The 25152-nt window shown below is 38.0% G+C and overlaps 1 protein-coding gene across 1 annotated transcript in view; it reads left to right on the plus strand.

Moving 5' to 3' along the window:
• The window catches only part of edem3 (ER degradation enhancer, mannosidase alpha-like 3), a 57794-nt gene that overhangs the window by 14848 nt on the left and 17794 nt on the right, over positions 1–25152 (plus strand). The window contains exons 3-15 of the mRNA XM_052012154.1: positions 2757–2857; positions 4263–4302; positions 4395–4507; positions 4630–4783; positions 6311–6445; positions 11848–11953; positions 12240–12337; positions 13878–14003; positions 16885–16968; positions 20329–20412; positions 20560–20684; positions 22571–22733; positions 24968–25122. Of these exons, the coding sequence (XP_051868114.1) occupies positions 2757–2857; positions 4263–4302; positions 4395–4507; positions 4630–4783; positions 6311–6445; positions 11848–11953; positions 12240–12337; positions 13878–14003; positions 16885–16968; positions 20329–20412; positions 20560–20684; positions 22571–22733; positions 24968–25122 (1484 nt within the window). The remainder of the gene's footprint in view (positions 1–2756; positions 2858–4262; positions 4303–4394; positions 4508–4629; positions 4784–6310; positions 6446–11847; positions 11954–12239; positions 12338–13877; positions 14004–16884; positions 16969–20328; positions 20413–20559; positions 20685–22570; positions 22734–24967; positions 25123–25152) is intronic.

Consider the following 25152-nt stretch of genomic DNA (forward strand, 5'->3'; position numbering starts at 1 on the left):
AGGACATCATTTAAACAAAATTGTTATTTTGTTTGAAAAACTAATCGGCTTTAATTTTTTGCCTTTTTTTGTCTCTTCTCAAGTATTAAGTTATCATTTCCATTTTAGTGTAAATTGTGTGTATGCCTTGTTGTTGTTAATATTAGTCATAATTTATGAAGAGTAAATACAAATATTCCATATTTAATTTGCATATCTATTTTACTTTAATGAGTAAACAGACAAGAATTTCCATTAGCTTCTCACTTGAATGCTTGGTAAATGTCCTATTATTAATATTAATTCTCTTAACAGAACAATTTAAAACTTAGTTAATCATGTTTTAATTTTTTTTACTTTATGCATAAGTTAAAACAGTTTTAAAAATGCAATTCCTTTCAGTATTTACTGGTAACGGCTTGGCAGCTTCATAAATGGCAAGACAAAACATTTTGTGTAATTCATTGTCTATTAGAATATGTAACAGGTTGATGTTTGATATTCAGCATGGGGTGTCCTTGCTTTCTATTAGGTCTCTTTGCTGGAACTCCATCATCCAGCATGCATGTGTTCTGTACTGCCAACTGAAAACTCCGTAGGATGTGGGGTGGGATAGACTTTATGTTTACTTTACATATGTGCATTATTTCATCTAGATGGGTAAATATTGCATTAATCCAAAGGGTTTAAACCTTGACTCAGAACAAGTAATTGTTTTGGTATCTGCTTTCATGTATCATACTGGTTCAGAAGGCTACAAAGTACAGGAGTTATCTGTTTGCAGATAAGTAATTAAAATGGGTAGAAGAGCAAATAAAGATTGCAGTTAGTGAGAAAAATAAAAGGAGCAGAGACATGTATTAATTTGATACAAAATGAGTGAAATAGACTGCATAATACACCAAAATATCAGAACTTCTAAATGCAAATAAGTTGTTAAAAGTTGTTTTGCTAAGTGAGGGCAGAAGTAGAAGATCCCTGGTGCAGAAGTGGAAGCAAATGATGGCTCCTTGAGACCAAATTAATTATGTAATTGTAATTTAAAAAAAACATGAAATCAATCAAATTCAGCAGATATAACCCACTATCTGGAGGCTTTACCTCCATGCACATTAAAAGAATAGAGGGCCAAGATAAACATATTACACCTACATAAGAAGTTGTTAGAAAAATATGGAGTGCCAGAGCACTGGTGAATAGCTAACATAAAGCCTATATTTGAGAAGGGAGATGAAACATTTCCAAGGAACTGGAGGTTTTATAAATGCAAATAGCAGCAATCTGGAATTGTTAAACTCAATGTTCAGTCTGGAAGGCTCAATTCAAAGAATTAAGACTCATTGATCTTTTCACTTGCACTGGGCTCCATGGGAACAGTTTAGGAGGAAGAGGAGTGAGAGAGTAGAAACGAGAATTTTGAAAGGACAGATGATTAGAAGCTTGGTGCTACACTTGAGTATTGAACAGATGTGTCGCAAAGTGGTCACCCAATCAATGTTTGGTCTCTTAGTATTCATTGCTCACAACTAGGGAGACCACTTTGTGTTGCATCTTCTGTGCTTGCACAGGAGGGTACTGTTAGAAGGTGAAGGATAGATGGATGTCTGGACCAGGGTGTTGGGAGAAAGCAATCCCTTGGCAGAGCACAAGGAGGAGAAGGGAAATGTGTTTGATATCATCATGTTGAAGGTCCAGGAAATGATGGAACAAAATCTTCAGGATCTCTGGTCATCTGTTTTCCCCTGGTTAGCTCTGTTACTGTTTTCCTTCTTACTTTACATAAGCTATCTACCAAAAATGGATTTTTATCCCCACATCCTTTTGCTAGAACAGTTGTCCAGCTCTGATATATTCTACATGGATTCCAAATGAAATCCCTCATTTCCTGAGTTGGATCCACGCTGTTGTTTGTTATTCATTGTTCTTTGTCCCACTGCTCTTGCTGCATCTTGAGATCCATGTTCAACAATGTGCTGTCACATGCAAACTCTTAGCCTCTTTCTTCAGCAACTCTTTATTTCTTGAAGCTGTCCTCACATGCAGTTCTACTTTATTCTTCCCCTCATATAGCAATTATTAAGTTTGCTTTTCTTTCTTGTTGTGAAAAGTGAAGACCCCAGCACCAAACCCTGTGGCACATCACTCAGAGCATCTTGTCAATCTGAAAAATACCCGTTTCTGGCTACTGTTTCCTATTAGCCAACCAATCTTCTACCCATGACAATATGTTACATCCTTCACCCCCTAGCTTATCAAAATCTACCTAACAATGCCATAAAAATAATCAGAGACCCTGCTTATATCATTTTTATGAGGAAAAGAATACTCATAACCCTATGAGAGAAAAAAATTGCCTTTCCTCTGTCTTAAATTATTTCTAAATAGACACTCCTAGTTTTAAATCCTCCCACAGGAGGAAACATCGTTTTCGTATCTACCCTGTCAAGACTCTTCAGGATGCAGATACCAGTCTTGTAAACCTTTTCTGCCTTGCTTCCAATGCACTAACAACCTTCCTTAAGTAAGGAAAGCAGTGCTGTAGACAATATTCCAGATATGATCTCACCAAGTATGATTAATTTCTTTACAGAATGAGTTTTTGTGAAATTTGATGCATGCAGAGTGCAATTGCATGACTTGAACTGCTTTGGAATAGTAGTATTCTCAGTTTTTCAGAATATTGTTCTCTTACTTGAATATTTTTATCCAATTGATAGATTCTAATTTTTAAATCTATACATAGAGCAAGATTGACGTTTCATTTTGGATTTGTGCAGGAACATGCTTACCCAGCTGATGAACTAATGCCTCTGACGTGCCGTGGCCGTGTGCGTGGCTTGGAACCGAGTCGTGGTGACGTGGATGATGCACTTGGCAAGTTAGTGCTGCTTTTTACTAATTCTCCCTGTTAGTCTCAGCATTTGTTCCCAAACATCCTGAAGAAAGTGTGGAATGCAAGTGAAAGAGTTTAGATTAAGTCAGAATTGTACAGTAGATGTGTTTAGATACTGAATTTTTTTTATTATTCGAGGAAGCAGGAGTTGGAAGATTTAGCTCCTATTCAACCTGAAGGCTTTTAATTTTGAATCTTAGTCCTATAGTTAGTTTTCATCTAAAGCGTGCTCACTGAAACTTAATTTTGACTTTTGCAAATTGATCTGTAAGGCATAGGCGGCGCAAAAAGGAGTCTGAATCTCTGCACAATGCCATATCAAAAGCTAAATGGCTTCTGGTAATATGGAAACAGATTTCTAGTATGCAGTGGACTCTTCAGGATGTGTTTTACCATGCAGCAAATATTATACCTGAAGCTCATTTTGCACTAAATCACCAGGATCTAGAATGTGGTTGTGCTTTTATAATCTGAAATCATAAGTATTCCAAAGGCAAATGTTTTGTTGTCTCAAAATTCAAAGTAGTTCCAGTTGAGGCTGAAAAATGAGATAGTAATATCATTAATTGTCAGTGATTATCTGAGATATATAAATTTACCAGTCAGTACCCAGAGTATTTAAAATAGTGTAACCCTGAGAGGAAAATGAAAGGGAAGGTTTTCACAGGATCATCCAATTTGGGGTTTTAAAGAACACTGGCAAGGCTGTTTAATGCCTACCATAAATAAGTGAAGCATTGTGGTGCACTCTTTACCAATTTTTAACCATAGTTTGCGATCAGTCTAACTGTGTTAGATTCTGATTTCCCCATTTCAAAAAAGGAAAAGAACTTGCATTTTTATAAATTGAATCTACCATCTTGTAGCTTCGAGGTGAGAATGCTGCAGCTGAGTGACTGCAACCATCAACCTTGCATCTGTTTGAGGCAAACAGCTCCTTGCTCATTTATATGTCCAGCTGCTTAAATATTGAAATCAGTCTGACATGAGGCATTGAAGGACTGGATGAGATGCCAACTTTTTTTTTAACCTGATATTTCAACTGCTGAAAGCTCATTAATCAGATGCCAAATAGATATCAGTGAATTGAATTTCTCTCTGGTAAATCAAATCCTATTTACTGGTGATTTGAGAATTACATTCCACAATTCTGCTCTGTTTCTGTGGAAAATGCAAAACAATTGTTCTGGCTGTCATTTAATCTTGTATGAACAGTTGTACTGACTGCCCATTTTCTTTGGCTGATTTTTATATATTTAGCTGTGAATAGAATACAAAATATCTGGAACTGCATTAAATTGATATTGAAGTCATCATGTAAACTCTCATTGGCATGCATCTAAAACTGTTCACTTCACCCTCAGGTTAATAGTTATCTATTTTCTTTCAGATTTTCTTTGACTTTAGTTGACACTCTGGATACTCTTGCAGTAAGTGAAAGCTGTTTAGCTTTTAATTCAAAATATATTGAAGAACAAAGAACCAGGAAGAGACACTAAATAAAATGCTTTTGTGTTTCTAGCTGCTGAATCAAGTAGAGGAATTTGAAGTTGCTGTGAAAAAGGTTATCAATGATGTTCACTTGGATAATGATATTGTCGTCTCGGTCTTTGAGACTAATATTAGGGTGCTAGGGTAAGTAAAAGCAATATTTGAAGAAGTGTTTTGTAAATAGATGACATAAAGAAATATCAGAATATGATATAAAAGTGCAAAAGAGAAGTCTGTGAGATGCCAATAATGATTTCACTTGTTAGAGGTTTGCTGGGAGGCCATGCCATGGCTACCATACTGAAAGAACAAAGTGAGCAGATGCAGTGGTATAATGATGAGCTTCTCTACATGGCAAAGGAACTTGGGTATAGATTGCTACCAGCATTCAATACTACCAGTGGACTTCCATACCCCAGGGTAAGTAATACTCTTCATTTGATTTAATTCGATAATATATAAACAGTAGACAGTCTCCAGTGCTGTGACATTTCTACAGATCAAGTGGGCCTGAAGGGTGAGGAATAATTGGATCAATGGTAAGGGATGGTGGTACAATAGAGTATATATGGAGAAGGAAGGACAAAGGTGAGGAGTGAAGAGAGGAGGAACAAAGGAATGGATGTGATGGTGACAAGAGTGCCAAAGGGAGACAGGGAAAGGAGAAGCTTTTTCTTTTTCTGGAAGTGCTATTAGATATAATTAGGCAATTGGAATTTGGGAGCTGGGGCAGGGAAATGTGCATCAGCAGGCCCCTTGTCCCAAATTGCACCGACTGAGGTGAAGAACTGTTAACCTTTGAGGTGAGCAATGTGGAGATGCATCGTTATGACAGACTTGACCACACTACTGAAGGGTCCAGTTAAAAGAGGTGAAGAGGCCAGGATGTACCGCAGCCAAGCCTTCCGAGAGGGGTGGAGGTGTACTGGGTTTACATGCAGTTGCTGAGAATAGTGATTCATTAGTAACAGTAATGCTTTTCTGGGGGCATACCACATGATTTTTTTTATTTGGGCAGCTGTTGAGAAAATACAACTACAGTATCCTACACCTACACCACAGCAACACTGGGGTGAATTTAACACTTAGCAAAGTCCACCTTGTATAAAGCTTACTTAAATGCTCCAAGTTTTCCAACTGTTTTACTTCATCCTGGTGCTTGATATCGCAGTTACAGTTTTGCAATGCCACCTTTGTGATATGGAGATAATTCAAGCATAACAATCTCCACGTACAATATTGTTGTTTCTCTTCTGGCTAAAGCTATATATCAGAGGAATTCACAGGCATAATTGGATACTGTACAAGAGCATAAGGGCAGTATAGTGTTGCAGCTAGTAGAGCTACTGCCTTCCAGCTCCAGTGTACTGGGTTCAATCCTGGCCTCCAGTGCGGTCCGTCTGGAGTTTGCACATTCTTCATGTGACTGTCTGAGTTTCCTTGATTCTCTCACATCCCAAGGATTTGCGGGTTGGGAGGTTAATTGGCCCTGTAAAATGCCCCAAGTGGGTGAGTTGTAGAATCTAGGGAAAACTAATGGGAATTTGGGGAATAAAATGGGATTAATGTAGGATTAGTGTGGATGGGTGCTTAATGGACGGCACTGACTTGATGGGCATTGGGCCAGTTTATTAGCTGTATGAATGACGCCTTTCAAATGACCTTCCACACAGTCTATGATTTGCACAGTTTTTATATTGCACTTTACATCCTCCCATTTTTAAAATATACTAGAATAACCTATGTGAAATGAATGACAAGAATACAATTTTTATGATAGTCCAACGGCAACAAAATCTTCAGTACTGAACTTAAATTATGAGTCCTTTGTTGTGTTAGTAACAAATGATTAAGATAGTAAAAATGTAAATGCTTAAATAATCTTTGTTTCTATACTTCTTTTCAATTCCATTGTGATTAATGTAAACAATATTTTTAAACAAAAAGGTCAATCTGAAATATGGAGTGAGGCGACCAGAAGCAAGAACGGGTACAGAAACAGACACCTGTACAGCCTGCGCAGGGACCCTTATTCTGGAGTTCGCAGCTCTGAGCAGACTTTCTGGAGACCCTATTTTTGAGGTGTGTGACTGTTGGAAAGAGAACAATCAATATAGCTCAGAAATTATGTACAATTTAGAATTGGAAGCACCCAATTCAAATGCAAAGATGCTCTGGTCCACTTTTTTAAAATCCCACTAACTGTAAGAATCAGAGACAGTCATTCAGCCTGTGCTGCCTTTGCCAGCTCTCTAAAGAACTACCAACAGATTCAGCAAACCTGGAGGATGGGAGGTAATTGGATCAAAGATAATCAATGTTCTCTATTTTTCTAAAAGTTTTTTCTTTGAAAAAGGAAGTGATACTGATTTCTCATTCTTTAGTACTATGAATCTGTGCCACTAATATTTATGGTAGGATGATCCATACACAATAATAGACTAATACTTATGAGGAAAGAAAAATCCCCGAATTTCACTGATTGCTGGTTGATAATAAATTATCAGATCTATATCACCTATATCAGATCTCCTCTTGATCTTCTCAACTCCAGTGATAAGAGACCCCATTCTTTCGTCTCTGCTAATGATTAAGACCATTCAGCTGGAGGGTTGTAATCATACCTGCACCTCTGAATAGGTTGCCCAAGGCTGAATAGAGCATTCTAATGATTTGTAGAGCATTCTAATGATTTGTCAAAATTTAAAACTAGATTGTTCATTGTAAAATATTTAAATACATTGCTCTAAATTTCTTTTCAGGTTCTAGTGCCAATAATCCTTTGTGCACTAAAAATGCCGGAAGTCTAGCAACTTTGTAGAATCATAAAAACTTGCAGCATTTAGAGAAGTCATTAAGCCCATCCGCTGCACCAGTTTTTTTCAAAGAACAATCTATTTAATCCCACTCCCCTGCTTGTACTCCCTGTCCTCCTTTCAAACATTTATACAATTCTTTTGTTTTGAAAGCTACTTATTAAATCTGACCACCTGCTCCATAAATAAGTTCTTTTGCCAATATACATACTCTAGATATTAGTCTTTAGCCAAAGGAAAATGGTCCTAATGACCTTGAACCCATTTGTTAGATTTTCTATTCATTTTCCTGGCTCTAAGAACACCAACCCCTGCTTCTTTGATCTTTTAAGGCACAAAGACACAGTGAGAAAAGTGGTCTAGCCAGAAATTAAAGGTAGTATTAAATCTAAGGAAATGGCTTACTCTATAAACTTGCTAGAAAAAGGAGTAAGTTGAAGATTGGGAGCATTTTAGAAATCAGCCAAGAATGACCAGGAAATTGATAAAGGAAGGGGAAGTAGAATCAGAGTAAATTCATAAGAAATGTAAAGAAGACTAAAATAACTTTTGTAGGTATGTTAAAGTGAAGGGACAATTGATGGTCAGTATGTACACAGAAGGGAGAATTTAAAATGGGGAATAAGAAAATGGCAGAGGGATGAAACAGGTGTTTTGGGTTTGTCAGCACAGAAAAAGACGCTGGAAAAACTTCCACAGAAATTCTTGAGAACCAAGGTTCCAATGCAAATGAGGAAATAAAAGAAATTATACTAGTGAAAAACTTCATTAGTGAAGAATAAAGCTACTACAAAGTCAATGGTCCTGTAAATTGATAAGTCCCAAATACCTGATGATCTACATCCCAGAGATTTGGAAGATGTGGCTTTGGAGATGATGGATGCTTTGGTTATCACCTTCCAAAATTATATAGATTCTTGAATGGTTCTTGCAGATTGGAGCATGGTAAATGTGACCCTGTAATTTAAAAAGGTCAAAGAGGGAAGACTGAAAGCTACCAATGTGTAGGCCTGATGTCAATATTTGGGAAAATGCTAGAATCTATTATAAATGATAGAATATTAAGAACCTTAAAATAGAAGTGGATTTATGAAAAGGAAATGGTGTTTAATTTGCTGGGAGGGTGTACAAAGGAGAGTAGATGAAAGGGAAACCATTGGATATAATATTTTCACAAGACATTCAGTAAGGTCTCACACAGGAGCTGAGTGGACAAAAGGCACATGGAATTGGGACTAATATACCATCAGGATTGAGAAATAGTTAACAGATAGAAAATAAAAGTAGGAGTAAACAGGTCCTTTTCATATTGGTAGAATTTGACCAGTGGGCTGCTGTAGGGATCAGACTTTGGACACCTATTCACAATCTACATCAATGATTTGGCTGAGAGGGCTAAACATAACCTTTCCAAGTTTGCTGATGATACAAAATTAAGTGGGTAGGTAGACAGTGATATGAATACAAAGACGTTTCAAGGGAATGTGGAAAGCTAAGTGAATGGGCAACAAAAGCATAATGTGAAAAAATATGAGGTTATCCATTTCATTAGAAAGAATAGAATAGAAGTGTTTGGAATTTTTAAAACTGTGAGAGGTTTGTGGAATGTTGATGATCAAATGGACCTGGGTGTCCTGACGCAAAGAATCAGAAAATGGAAGAGCCAGTAGTCCAACTCTCCTGTTCCTGCTCCCCCTGCCCTCATTGGACATTTTTCTGTAGCCTTGCAAACTTTTCTGTGTTATATATTTGTCCAATATATAATGGAACCTCCTCCACCGCCTCTGCAGGCAGTGCATTCCAGATTCTAGCCACGCATCACTTTAAAACAAAATCCTCAGCTCATCAATTCTTTTCACCTTTGTTATACCTATGACCTCTATCTATTCTGTCCAGATATTTCAGATCTCTGATCTATTGAATTCTTTGAAATTTTTCATCAGCCTTTGCTCAAAGAACACAGTTGCAGCCTGTCTATCTATCCTGTAACCGTAGTCTTTCATCCCACAAACAGTTCTCTTGAATTTCTTCTACACCTTCTGTAATGTTTTCATATCCTTTCTACATGATGACCAGGATTGAACACAGTACTCCAGTTTAGGCTGGACCAGTGTGTAATAAAGGTTCAGCTTTACATCTCTGCTTTTATACTCTCCCTCTATGAATAAAACCCAGAATTGTTTATTCCTTATTTGCAGCTTTCCCAACCTGCTCTGCCACTTTCAATGATTTTTGAAATTGATAGATTCCAGCATTTTCCCAAATATTGACATCAAGCCGACACATTGGTAGTTTCCAGTCTCCTCTCTCCCACGCATGCCCTGAAATCCTCCCTCTGCTCCATGTCATTGAAAGCAAACATGCTAGCACAGCAAGCAATTGAGAAGGCAGGTGGAATGTTGGCCTTTATTGCAAGTTGATTTGAATACAAGGGTAAATATTTTCAATGACATTTTTATTGGGCCTTGGTGAGAACCTGTCCAAAGTATTGTGTCCAATTTTAATCTCTTTACTTAAAGGAGATTATTGCAATAGAAGGAGTGCAGTGAAGAACCACCAGACTGGTTCCTGGGAAATTGGCTGGAAACACCTAACTGCTCTGACAGCCCCTGTGGAAAGAGAGAGTTAACAGTTCTGATGAAGTTCTGATAGAGTCTTTGATCTGAAGTGTTAACTGTTTTGTTTTCCACAAATGCCACCTGACCTGCTGAGTATTTCCAGCGTTTTCAGTTTCCAACATCTGCAGTTTTCTGATTTTCATTTTGGTTCTTGGGTCATTTGCATGGGGAGAGATTGAGAAGCCTCGTGTTTAAAAGAATGAGAGGTAGCCACATTGAGATACAAAATAATAGGATAGATATGGGGAGGCTGTTGCACCCAGCTGAGGAGCCTGGACAGGAGCCACAGTCTCCAAATAAGGAGTAGGCCTGAAATAAGAGAATTCTTCACTTGAATGATGAATCTTTGGAATTCTCCCATCTGGAGGACCAAGGGGGTTCAGTCATCGATTTAATTCAAAACTGAGATTGATAGATTCCTCTAAATTAGGGGAATCAAGGGATATGGCATGGGGCAGGAAAATGATGTTGAGGTAGAAAATCGGTCATGATGTTGTTAAATGGTGGAGCAGGCCCAAGGGGCCAAATGCCCTACTCCTGCTTTCTCATGTTAAATGCAGTGCAGTGCTCCTCTTTGGGCTTAATGATGCCTAGAAATTTCATTGCACACCAGTTCATTTTTAAGTGTTATGCAATTGAAAATCGATTTAGCCCATCTAGAGCAGCCTCAAGGTGCTGAAGAGCCTATTCCTGTTCCCATGTTTCACCCTAAACTAACTTCTGCTCATTCAAAATTCATGGTCAATTCACTCCAAGTATTTTTTACCTTCAACCACAGGACCTATGTAGGCTTCCAGTCTGACGACAACTTAGCTTTAAAATTCTCACCCTTGTTTTCAAATCCCTCCATGGTCTCACCCTCTCTCTCTGTACCACCTTCTAGCCATACAGTTCTTCAAAATAAAATCATCCTCCAATTCTGGCCTTTTGTGTATCCTCAAATTTTAATTGCTGCACTGCTAGCAGTGATGGTTTCACATGTTTGGGCCCTAAGCTCTGGAATTCCTTCCCTAAGCCTTTCTTCACCTCTGTCTGCCTTTAAGATCCTCCTTAAAACCTGCATCTTTGACCAACTTTTGGGCTAGATTTTGCTTCAGATAACCTTGTCAAACAGAAGTTGTTGTCCATTGATGTCAAACATCAAGTGACTGGGGAAATCTGGCGATTTAAAGATGCTACATAAATGAAAGTTGCTAATAACAAGCCATGAAATAAATTTCCTACACAATGAGTGAGGTATAATTGGGCCGTCTTTGGTATTAGTGTTTTTGTTCTATATAGACAAAGGCATTAACATTCTGCCAAAATGTCACATACACATCAGTGTATGATATTCTTTGTGCATATATGTTTTGTGCAGTTGAGCTTTGAACAGATCTCTACATCTAGATAAGCATAAATTTTAAATTAAATATCTACTTTCAATGGATGCATTTTACAGTTTAAAAAAGAATTGTAATTCTATTGTAGATTTAATCCTGGCATCGCTGTCTTTGAGATGGAACAAAGCATCAAGCATGGTGAAAAAGTACATTGATGCACACCAGCAGTCAGAATAATAAATATACTGGAATACAACAACAGTGGCTATTCTCCCAAGGTTTTCTTGCAGAATTTTCACCCAAACCCTGTATTATTTATTTGAGATACCAGTAAAGCAGGGGTAAAATTTGAAGGCTGTTTTTAATTTTATTGTCCATGTCCATGATCATTCTTGTAAAGGGAATGGCAGCTAAGATACATTAAGTTATTTCATAGTGGTGCTCTGAATAATATGAGTGTATGAAGCAGGAATATTTATTTTGGCATTTATGTCGCCCAATAATTGAGGCACATCATGTCTGGTTCCTGACAGTCTCGACAAGTTGATTTAAGGACTCTGCATTTATTCAAACATCGTAATGTAATTTATCTGCATTCTGTAGACGCAATGTGGTTGCTGAAGACGTCCTGCATGTACCTTGAGCTTGGATATTCGGCAGCTACTGTATGTAACCTTCAGTGACTGGCTTTAGCAGTTTATGTAATGGACAGTTTTTCTTTTGTACAGCAACATGCTCGGAAGGCCTTAGACTTTTTGTGGGAAAGGAGGCAGCGCAACAGCAACCTGGTGGGAACCACCATCAATATCCATACTGGAGACTGGGTCCGCAGAGGTGAGATGAATTCCTTCATTGCTTCTCTCTGTTCCCCATCTATTCAAATCAAATGCTTTACAATTTCCTCCCGAAATTGATCTCTCTCTCTCATTTCATTATTAGTTTCACTAATCGAACTTAACCAGAATTTTTGTGAAAAGCTCCTTTTCTTCATGCTCCTTGAATCTGAGACACCTCTAATTTCAAATATTTTGCTGGAATGATGACCTGTTCCTTATAGATTGACGTATTTCTTTTATCCGTGTCAATGTTCTCATTTATTTACTGATTTTTTTTCATGCAGATAGTGGAGTTGGAGCTGGGATTGATTCTTATTATGAATATCTCTTCAAAGCATACATTCTGCTTGGTGATGATGGCTATTTGCAGAGATTCAACACTGTAAGCTTTGCGTCTTTCTTGTTAGATCTTAGCTCTTTGCCACGTTATGTCCCGTCTGTAATACATTCCTACTTTATTAGCTACAAATTGCGAAATTGCTTGGAAATTGCTATTTTAGGAATGTTCAGTAGAAAGAAACTTTTTAAGTAGACATTACTTGCATGATAGATGCAAATATGTTTAAGTTCAAATGATTTGGTTTTTAAAATCTCATTTTCTGGAACTGAAATCAATTGCAACCTACCAATGGCAATGCTGCATAAAACAGTTAAACTACCCAAATATCTTAGACTAAGCCATTAACTTGAAACTGGAGGCAAGTTAAAGGAAATTATTACTCTGGCATGTGCAATCAAGTATCTGGAAGCAAAGCAAATAATTTCATGAAGGTATAAAACTTGAGCTTTAAACTATGTTAATCCTGGTCAAAACTAAACATGTTACAAATGAATCTGAGTACCAATCAGCACTGCAAAATGTGATCAGGGTAGTGGGATTTAAGCAGTTGTTCTGATTGTGATAAATTTACAGATTTTGTCACAATTAGAACAACTGGTATTGAAAACTGAGTGGCTAAATTTGTTAGCCAGTTGATGAGGGCACTTAGAACTAACTAGCAACTAAAGGGGAGTTCATTGAATGCAGCTTAAAATGCCATTATCCATTAATTGCATCACCAGCCTCAGATACTACTCATTTTGCCACTCTCCCTTAATTCACTTGCCAGCAATCTGTTATCAATCAGCACATTCATTCAGTGTTTACCCTGCTCCCACACGTGAGCATTGCTATAAGCTTCAATTTTACATCTCGCAGCTGACGTGCACTACAAGTTAATTAATTGTGCCAACATATCATAAAAGACTTGCATCGCATTCCCCCTTCCTTGTAAGGGTGGTATAAAATTAGATGCAGCAGTAGTTAACGGATGTATGACGGGTGCAGTTGCATGACCAGAGCTGCAAGGGGGAGACTACTGCCATTGTTGGAGAAACCACTTCTGAGGCCTTGGCCACTGTCTGATACCCAATCCTCCTTGTCTTCTATTTGTATAACCAAAATTGTCCTGCAGTGCCACATTTTCCCCATACAATCTGTTCTCATTTTAAAGTGGACATTTATCCCTTTCTATCTAACCTAACTTTATCAGTGTCTGATGGTTGATGTTGCAGCTTCCATTCCAGCCAAAGCAGAACAATTGTGTGCTGTCCTGAAAGCTTACAGCTCTCTCTTTTAGACACCATTTGCTGCCTGTAATTTTAGTCGTGGATATCAGTCTTGATTGGGCCAAGCAGGTTACCACAGCATTTTGTTCTCCAAATTTTTTTTTAGGATCAAACTGACATCTTCTGTTTTGGTCTTCAGAACTGTAATGCAATAAATAACTTCATGGTTATTTCATTTACTTCTCAAATGTTGCTTCAGTTTGCTGTGTTAGAAAGGAATGAAATGGTAAAATATTTTAGTTGAATACCTTAATATTAAGTTAATACATCTGAATGAAGATGGCAACACCCTCATCTGCTGTTTCCTCTCTCAGCACTATGCGGCCATCATGAAGTATATAAGCCAACCCCCTCTCCTGCTGGATGTCCATATACATAAGCCACTGCTAAATGCACGAACGTGGATGGATGCCTTGCTAGCTTTCTTCCCAGGCCTGCAGGTAAATTGTGTTCCTTTTTTGTGGTCAAGTGTCTTTTAGCCTCATAAATTCTGCAACTTACACCATTCAAGATGGTTGCTTTTTATTAATGCCTGTATATTTTGAGGATAGAAAACTGGCTGAATACTGAGACGTCCCCGTTCAGGAAGTTAATCACATCAGAATCAGGTTTATTATCACTGACGTGCTGTGAAATTTGTCTTGCAGCAGCAGTACTGTGCAAGATATAAAAAAATTACAAGAAGTTACCTAAAAATAAAGAAATATTGCAATAGAGGAATAACAAGGTAGTGTTCATGGACCGTTCAGAAATCTGATGGCAGAGGAGAAGAAGCTGTTCCTGAAATGTTGAGTGTGGGTCTTCTGACTCCTGTACCTCCTCGGTAGTAATGAGAAGAGGGCATGTCCTGATGGTGAGGGTCCTTAATGATGGATGCCATCTTCTTGAGGCACCACTTCTTGAGGATGTCCTCGATGGTGGGGTGGGTTGTGCCCGTGATGGAGCTGGCTGAGTCTACAACCCCCTGCTTCAAACTCCTAATGAAACAGCTGCTGGCATGCCTTCTTCATGATTGCATCAATGTGTTGGGCCCAGGAACTTGAAGCTGCTCACCGCTGACCCCTCAATGAAGACTGGTGTGTGTTCTCCCAACTTCCCCTTCCTGAAGTCCACAATCAATTCCCTGGTCTTGCTGATGTTGAGTGTGAGGTTGTTGTTACGACACCACACAACCAGCTGATCTATCTCACTCCTGTATGCCTCCTGGTCCCCGTCTGAGATTCTGCCAACAACAGTGGTGTCATCAGCGAATTTATAGATGATGTTTGAACTGTGCCTAGCCACATAGTCGTGAGTGTAGAGAGAGTAGAGCAGTGGGTGAAGCACGCATCCTTGAGGTGCATCTGTGTTGATTCTCAGCAAGGAGGAGATGTTATTACCGATCCGCAATGACTGTGGTCATATAAATTCTCGTGTAAAATCAGTCTGTGCCGTGGCCTTTAATAGAATCCGGTACATGGCCAATTGGTATAATTGAAAATAAAAAAACTGCAGGTGCTATAACTTGTTTTATCTGATAATGCTAGGAAAACTCAGCAGATCTGGTAGCATCTATGGAAAGAGAAACAGAGTTAATGTATCAAGCTGAAAACCCTTTGTCAGACCTGACGTAGAATATGCTGCCTCAACCTCTGAATATTTTCACCATTTGATCTGGATGATTGACGACTGCAATACTGTGTAATGTCCAGTATAAATGGTCTCTGTTGTGGATGTCATGAAATGACGTGTAATGACCAGTTGCTTTCCCTTCAGAAAGAGACCATTGAAATGACTGTTATCTTCTTAGTGATGTTGGGTTAGCATTGGCAGAGCTGGAAGCAGGTCAGCTGTTCTGAACATTGTTCATACCTGGTGAATTTTCTCAGGAAAGCCAAATAGAAGAACATTGATCTTAATATAAGAGGGAAATCTGACCTCAGTCAAATGTTAAAGGCTGTAAAAGTAAATTTGTCAATAATCTTACCAACTGCATGTGATTGGAATCATCTGTTTGTTAATATCTAGAGTAAACATAACCTGAAATTAAATAAAATTGGACACCTTCGTGAAAGGCTGGTTTGAATCTCATTGATAAAGTTGTTTATTATGTGTTTCGTGTATTGGTAATTAAATGGACGTCAAAATAAAATTCATCAAGTGAACAACTACCATGGAAGTGAAATTCTACTGTAGTGTCAATGTGAGTCTTTAAGTCTTAGTTATATGGGCTTAGAGTAAGAAAGGCTTCATACTTACTGATGTATATGGATGAGGGAAAAGGACAGTGTCTAGAATAAATTGGTGTTAGTCGATCTGTTGGTCAAGTTATGGTCTTCCTTTAAAGGAGGTGAGGCAAGTTAACAATGCAACCATAGCCATATGCACAGGGATTGAAAGGTGCCTTTAAATCTTGTGGTCAACTCAGTTTTATTTGGTCAATCTTAATTTTGTGGCATTTTTGAGAAAGTCATTATATTTTCATTAGTTTCTTGTTAGCTTTACAGGTATCTTGATGTTGTTTTGAAGCTTGCGTTCTGAAAGTGTCTTCAATTGCATTTAAATGTGACGCTCAGGCAATCCAAAAGCTGCACTTTGTATAAGGTATTACCGAATGCAAAAGTGATGCAGAGCTGGGCATGTATTTGTAGTGTGCAATATAATCATTGATTCAAGTGGCATCTATAAACAGCAAAAATTCTGCTTGTTTTGTGCCACTATTTGACCTCTGAGGTTCTGTTATTACCCTCCTGGCTAAATTTATCTCCAAATAGGACTTGTATTGGCGATCATAAATTGTCTTCTTTTGGTTTGTTTATATGTGATTAATTTCCTCAAGTAAAATGTGTCAAGTTTATCCTGTATCCTCAGAGGCTGCATGGTAACAGCATTGCATTGATATAATGGAAGGACAGATAAAACTATATTCAACGTTTGCACCTTTTTGTTCTTTATTTCTGCTTCATGTGGCAGTAAATGCCACAGTTTTCTGGAACTGATGGTAGAATTTTTTTTACGCAGTAACAGAAATTTTAAAATGATGTAATCGTCAATTCTCTTCTATTAAATGCATAAAAAGAAAACTGGAAAACAGTGGAAACATGAAACAAACTGAAAATCCAGAGACTACATGGATCAGTCAATATCAATAAAGACATCCAATAGATTCATATCTTGGTTTACAAAACATCATCCTCTGTCCTCTTTATTGATGCTTTTCAACTGGCTGTAGTATATTACGTTTTCATTTGATATGTTTAAATATGATATTGTGTTATGAATCAATGTTCTATTCTGTGCAGTCTGTTTCTATAAAGTACCATATGATTTCTTATTTTTTAGGTTTTAAAAGGAGATATACGTCCAGCTATAGAAACTCATGAGATGTTGTATCAAGTGACGAAAAAGCACAACTTCCTGCCAGAGGTAGCTGGACCTTTCAAGCACTTCTAATTGTTTGACTTAATTTTAATCATTATTATGACTTGGATTGCATTGATTTTGCTTATTAATAGATGAAGACTGGAGGGCTTACCTGTATCACCTTTGAGATGTGATTTCTTTTTTCCATTTGTGATTTGCAGATCTTTTCTGCCAGTTGTTTCTACAGATGACCCGAGTCTTTACAGTTGGTTTCATTTCCCCCTTCAACAGTTTCTTTAACCAGATTTATATCCTTGGTACTCGTGGTCTTCCTCTTGCACTTTGCTGATTGTAGATGTTAGAGGGTTATGGCAGTGAATTGATCAGCTCCTTCGTAGATGCAGCTGATTGAATGGCCTCCTGGGCTGTATTTTTTTTTATTACACCATAACTAAGATTCCTCCCTTAACCAATACTTTCTAAAGAAAATCAACTGGTCATCTATTTCATTATTTATAGAATTGTGCAGCATGAAAGATTGCAGCCACATTTGCTCACATAATGAGTACACTTAGAAGTAATTTATTCAAATGAAATACTTAAGGATATTCTGAAAGATGCCTTTTTTCCCCAAGGAACATGTGTTTTACAGATGTTGGTTTCTCATTTCTACCTTCTAATTTCTATCTGAATTATTCTGGCTTTCTGTACTTTATTAATAGCAGGTTTGATCTGAACTTATCTTAAATTCATTCTTGGGAAATGGACATGACGGACAAGAACAATACTTACTGTTCATCCATTGTTCCCTGGTGTTTGGAGTGAGTTGTCTCCAGAACTGCTGCAGTGTTCATACTTTGTCCATAACTGTAGTTGCACTGTGGATTGGCAGATTTTCTTCTGCAAAGAATATCAATAAGTCTCTTTTTCTTTTTGATCTCTAAATTCAAACTCTCAACTTGATTTTGTAAGATTTGAACTGGAATTCTCTGAATTATTGGTCCAGGCCTCTGGATTACTGCACCAGTAACATAGTCACTGTATGACCATACCTTTTATGTTCCGCTCCTCCTTGAATCCCCAATCATTGCAGTCTGCTAAAGGAACGAATATTTTCAATTCTCCTACCATTTCTAAGTTTTAAAATTAAAGCCTGTAATCATCATATCAAAACAGAATCAAGTTTATTATCATTGACGTATGTCGTGAAATTTGTTCTGCGGCAGCAGTACAGTGCAAGACATGAAGACAAAAATATTACTATAAGTCACAAAAATAAATAAATAATGCGAAAGAGGAGTAATGAGGTAGTGTTCATAGACCGTTTAGAAATCTGATGGCGCAGGTAAAGAAGCTGTTCCAGAAACATTGAGTGTGGATCTTCATGCTCCTGTACCTCCTCCCTGATGGTAGTAACATAAAGGAGGCATGTCCCGTGTGGTGAGGGTCCTTAATGATGGATGCTGCCTTCCTGAAGCACCGTCTCTTAAAGATGTCCTTGATAGTTGTGGGGGGGGGGGGGGGGGGGGGAGGTGCCCGTGATGGAGCTGGCTGAGTCTACAACCCTCTGCAGCCTCTTTCGATCCTGCACATTGGAGCCTCCTTATCAGATGGTGATGCAATCAGTCAGAATGCTCTCCACCACACATATATAGAAATTTTCAAGAGTCTTTGGTGACATAACAAATATCCTTAAACTCCTTATGAAGTAGAGCCGCTGGCGTGCCTTTTTCATGATTGCATCAATGTGTTGGACCCAAGATAGATCCTCTTGAGAGTTGATGCCCTGGAACTTGAAGCTGCTCACCCTTTCCACTGCTGACCTCTCAATGAAGACTGGTGTGTGTTCTCCTGACTTCCCCTTCCTGAAGTCCACAATCATTTCCTTGGTCTTGCTGACGTTGAGTGCGAAGTTGTTGTTGCTACACCACCGATCTGTCTCACTCTTGCATACCTCCTCATTTCCATCTGAGATTCTGCCAACAACAGCGGTGTCATCAGCAAATGTATAGATGGTGTTTGAGCTGTGCCTAGCCACACAGTCATGAGTGTGGAGAGGGTGGAGCAGTGGGCTAAGCACGCATCCTTGAGGTGCACCTATGTTGATTGTCAGTGAGGAGGAGATGTTGCTATCGATCCACACTGACTGTGGTCTTCTGATAAGGAAGTCGAGGATCAGTTGCAGAGGGAGTTACGGAGGCCCAGGTTTTGAAGCATGTTGATTAGTACTGAGGGGATGATGGTGTTGAATGCTGAGCTGTAATCAATAAACAGCAGCCTGGCATATGTTTTGGTGTTGTCTAGGTGCTCCAAAGCAGAGTGGAGAGCTAGTGAGATTGCATCCGCTGTTGTGGTGGGTCCAGATCCTTGCTTAGGCAGGAGTTAATTCTAACCATGACCAACCTCTCAAAGCACTTCATCACAGTAGATATAAGTGCTACTGAATGATAGTCATTGAGGCAGCTGACCTTGCTCTTCTTGGGCACCAGTATGATTGATGCCCTTTTGAAGCAGGTGGGAACCTCTGACTGCAACAGTGAGAAGTTGAAGATGTCCTTGAATACTCCAGCCAGTTGGTCGTGACATTTATTCTTTACGATATTGATACTGCCTTGCGTTATAAGCCTTAGCTTACTCAACATTCTGTACTTTTGTTCTCCTGTATGACAGCTGTAAAGGCCTTCCTCCTTGCTTTTTGTATGAGCACACCTGGGTCCCTCTGAATGCTAATACCTTTCAGTCTCTTAGTATTTAATAAATATTCATTGTTTCTATTTTTTTTCCCCAAAATGGATGACCTTGCATTTTTTCCACATTATATTTCATCTGCCATGTCATTGTCATTAACTTAATGTGTCAGTATCCCAGGAAGCCTTTCTTCATTCTCCTCCCAGGCCACAGTAACACCTAGCTTTGTATAACAGCAGACTTCATATGATGCACTAGGTCCACATACAAATCCTTGATACAAATTGTGAACAGCTGAGGACTCAGCACCAAATCCTGTGGCACCCCACTAGTCACAGCCCCCAATTCTGAAAATGACCCAAATATTCACACAGTTTTCTGTCATTCTCAATCCATGTCATTATATTACCTCAATGCCATGTTCTTTAACTTTGTTTAATGTCATCTTACGTGGTACCTTTATCGAAAGCCTGCTGAAAGTGCAAATGGGTCACATCAACTGGTTTGCCCTTTGCTATTCTGATAGTTACGTACGTCAATTCCACAACAGACTCATCAAACGTGATTTCCCTTTTGTAAATCACGTTGACTTTGCTTGGTGGTCCTCTTATTTTCTAAACACACAGGGGTGACTTCGTTAATAATAGGTTCCATCATTTTCACCACCTTAAGTTAATCTTTGCATTGTTCTGTAATTTTTTTTTTCTCGTTGAAATCTTTGATCATGTTTTCTAGGCTTTTACCACTGATTTTAGGGTTCACTGGGCCCAACACCCTCTTCGACCTGAATTTGCTGAAAGTACCTATTTCCTATATAAGGTAAGTTTCTGCGTTTTCATGGAATACTTTGATATAAAATACAAACGTGCTTCATTTAAATGATACCTGAAAAATGTAAGAATTCTTGCACAATTCTGGAACAGTAGCTGTTATTTAAGTGTTAATGACAATTATTGCTACCATCAGGCTACCGGGGATAAATATTACTTGGAGGTGGGAAAGACTATTATTGAGAACCTGAATAAGTATGCACGTGTACCATGTGGCTTTGCAGCAATGAAGGATGTTCGTACAGGAAGCCATGAAGACAGGTCAGTCCCTGAACTATTCCCTATTGGTTCTCTCTTCCTTCACTGATGTATGCTTTAAAATGCCTGAATCCCATTACGGATCCCAATGGAACACCACCTATCACATCCTGGTAATCAGTGTTAATTTTATTCTTATCATTCTGTTTCTAATAATAAATTAACAAACCATGTCACAAAGTTATCTCCAAGCCTGTGTGTTCCTATGTAATGGAAACAGACATTTATTGTATAGTGTAGTTATTCACCCCATCATCTCCGTTTCAACTGGAAGTAAAAGTAATTCAGACTGATCCCTCTTCCTAGCTTTTGGTTTTTAGTTTTGTAAGTTATGTCATACTAGATGCTCATAAAGGTACTTAAATATTATGTTTTCAGTCTTCATCACCCTTTGAGGCAGTTGTTTCCAGGGCACAATCAGTCTGAGTGAAAGCAATTTTCATCAATGTCCTCTGATCTTTTTCTTCCTAACATGAAATCTCTACAACCTATTTTTGACCACTGTGCTATTGGGAACTGTGTCATTCCTATTTACCCTAGCCAGGCCTAATTAGGGTTTATGCTTATGATTTGTATAGTTCTTATATTCCATGACTTGGCTAGTAAAATCCTGTATGTCCTTTTAATCTATCCAACCTGACATGTTTGTGGGTGGAGTTAGGAGGATTTCCATTGTTTTTGATAACATTCTGCACAAAGATCGTTTTTTTTAATCAAATGCCTACTGGAAGCCTTCTCAGCTTTTTTTTAACTCTCCAAGTAATAACTATGATAGGGAGTGGGAGGTTTTAATATCATTTATAAGAGGCAAAATTTTTAGTCTTGAAATTGGACATTTCTATTGAATCTTTTACTTCCACTCAGGAGGATGGAACAAAAACAACAAACAGTGCAACAATCTCTCCATTTTACAATCATTTCTTGACATCTTGTGTGAACCTTAAAAACTGGCATAGAAATGTTATACTGAATTCCCCAAATCTGTGCTGTCATATCTCTGAAATACTGAACTTGGTTAGAAATATGTAGTGATTTCGGTAATGCACAGGTATTATGAAAGATGTATTATAGTGTGGCTCTTTTTGGAAAGTTTTTTTCTACAGTTCATGAGTCAACTTCCAAACTGCAGCCTACAACCATAAAGGCATGTTTATGTTGGCCTAATTCGTAGTTGCTTCCTGTCCTTTGTCTATTTTGTCTTGAGATTTAGTTAGGCTTTTGGCAAAATAACCAGGTAAATGAGCATCAGGTCACAATTGTCAATATGAGGTGCTGGGTTATCTTGATTTCTGTAGCACTTCATTATCCAAATGTCAATGTATTATGAGATGCATATAAACTTAAAGGATTTATTAAATAAGTAACCAATCTAAACAATGACAGAAAATCTGTTCACAGACCCACCATTTCTTCCTGAAAAGGGAAAACAACAGAAGTGTGGCTCTTGAGAATCAATCAAATCATTTTTAACTGACAAAACATTTTTTTTTCTCTGTTCATGCAGGAATATTAGATCAATTATTTCAAACTTTCTTCATGAGTTAATTAGGTTTTCAAACACTGAATTTCTCCAACTGGTAGATAGACATCCTCTAATATATACTAAGTTTTGAATACCTAACCCCTTAAATTTAAATGGGAGCCATGAGTCAATTATGAACTGACTTGATTATGAGGCTGAACAATTTTCAGAATTGTCTCTCAATACCTTTTGAACTTATTACCACAGAATATTCAACAACCCAGATATCCATGTGACTTGGGCATGCTGCCATATGATTGAGTTTTAAAGTGACACAATCCCAAACAAAGCTGGAGAAAAATGCATCACTTTATTACATTTCAATGTAGCTAAAAGTTTATTTTTAATGTTTTTTCTTTTTACACAGAATGGATTCCTTTTTCTTGGCTGAAATGTTCAAATATCTGTTCCTTCTCTTTGCTGAGAAAGAAGATGTTCTCTTTGATATTGAGGACTATATCTTTACCACTGAGGCCCACCTGTTGCCACTTTGGCTCTCTACAAACTTCACCAAGAATAAGAAAAATGAGGTAGGTGATAACATTTACTGGAATTTTGTAAGTGTAGATGGAACATGTTCCAGGTGAGCAAATCAATGAAAATTACAATTTTAAATTTGTTTTTAGAATATCTTCATTTGAACTTTGATCTTATTGCTTTACATAGGCTGATCTAATGCATTCACAATTTTAAATCCTTCATCCTCTAACAAAGTACATTATACTTTAATTCCTAAACTGCATGTGGTTTATGGCCAGCTGAATTGACGTCAAAAGACACTCCAAAATGTTTTGTTTTTCCAAAAGGAAATCCACTACCATTGATTTTTATAAGGAAAATGCCATGTCATATGCTGTGTATGGTCCCCAATGAGAGAAACACTGATTTTTTTTTTAACTTTTGCTGAGTTTGCCCCATGAGGTTATTTTCTTTCCCCTGGATGCTGATTGACCTGCGTTTTTAGTATCTTCTATAAATACAATAAAAAAAAGCCAGTTCCTTATGTTCTAGATTGCATTTCAAACTTGCTATGAAAGAATTTACATGAGTTGGTTAGATCTAGTTAATTTATACTTGTATTGTTTCTCATCTCCATATTGTGCTTTTGTTTGTGCATGAATTAAGCACAAAAGTGGGGGGATAAAAAGTACCAGTGATGTCAGATTTAAAACCTTGTGATGGACCCCTTAATACTATCAGCTTGCAAACTGATAATGAGGCCCAGAACACTTAGACTTTTAAATTTTATTTTGTGTTTCATTAAAGTTCCTGTTGGCAGAGAAAGGAAAAAGTGCCTGCAGCAGCGTTTGGAATTTTATGTCTGGTAATGAGCAGATTGATTGTTCAGCCATTGGTGGATATTTTCATGATTTGTTTCTGGTGTGGAGCAACAGTGCCCTTCCAGGGATTACCTAAGCTTCTCATGTGACTGCATGGGATCACTGAAGTAAAAAAAAAGCTTTTCAACCAAAATAAAATCACGTCCTTCTAGATACTCTGTGGTCTAGTTTATATTCAGAATTGTCCTCCACATCAGATGATGCAGAAAATTTCATTATTCCTAAGAACGTGAATCTAAGAAATAGGAGCAGATCATTGGCCCTTCTGCCTGCTATACCATTCAGTAAAATCATGGCTGAATTTTCATCAAAGAATCACCATTCTCTGGTGAAGAAATTTCTACTCCGCTCAGTCCTGAATGGCTGACCCCTTTGAGGGTGTGATCCTTGGGACTCTAGCTCATCAACATTGTACCACATCAGAGATCCCGTTGCTTACCATCAGCTGTCAAATACTGCATCTACAACACATCACCTGTCTTGCCAGATGTGTCTTAGGACATTTATCTAATGTTGTCACCATTCTCTCTAAGCTTACTGAGGTCCACACTCCTTGTATGGTGTGCTAAAAATGTGCAGTGCTTTTAGTTTGGAAGCCTTCCAATTAGTGCTCCCAAGCATCAGTACCCTTGTGTCATCTGACTTCAATTAACCAGTTCTAGCTGGTTATCTAGGAGGTTAAGGCTACTTGTTTACTCCTGCAATTTAAACGTACAGTGAAGAGAATCTAACTGTAAATCTAAATTAAACCAATATTATTTATGAAATGAAAATAAAAGGGCCCCTTTCATCCTCAAGTCCACATTCAGTGTGGGCTGCACACAGAGGACACTGGTAAAAACATTTAATTCTGGGAGTCTGACCTGGACTGTTTCTTCTTGGCAACTGTATCATGAACCTGAAGCTGACTTCTACAACATTTGCTGAACCTAACCCAACAGCGTCCAAGTTCTTCTTCCTGACATCTGAGCACAGGTGAAGCTGTGGACCAAAGGGTTCTCTCCAATCCTAGTGGTCCTGTTTTCCTGATTTTTCTTTTTTGTTTAGTTCAGAATCCATTGAAGCAATGGAGTTTTTCAGTTCCCCTACACCAAATTTTTTACCATCTTGGTTTTTAACACTGGAAGGACTAATAACCCCACATCAGAAATGTACATCCTTTGTCATTGGTTCACTCAAACATTAGCCGATCTGAATAAGTCACGGCTGAAACTTGGAAAGCAGGAAGTTTGTCAGTACCCCTTTGTCCAAGATACAGTACTAAGCAAGCAGATGAAAATCAAAATATCTGCAGATGCTGGAACTCTTTTTCTATCCACAGATGCTAACTGACCTACTGATTTTGTTTCTAATATTTTCTGTTTTTACTTCTCAATATGCAGATGCCAAGTCTGACTGTTCATTTTTTTTCTCTCTCCTTCTAGACAACAAATTACGCAGATTTGGACGACAACAACTTTGATTGGTCATGCCCTAATACACAAGTTCTATTCCCAAATGATCCCTCTTATGCCAACAGCATTCGTGAACCTTTCAAAAATGTGGTAGACAAAACTTGCCCAAAGACCAACACGCGACAGTAAGAACTGCTAATACTAAACTCAGACAT

The sequence above is a fragment of the Pristis pectinata genome, chromosome 3, assembly GCF_009764475.1.
Source record: "Pristis pectinata isolate sPriPec2 chromosome 3, sPriPec2.1.pri, whole genome shotgun sequence".
Taxonomy (NCBI): Eukaryota; Metazoa; Chordata; class Chondrichthyes; order Rhinopristiformes; family Pristidae; genus Pristis; species Pristis pectinata.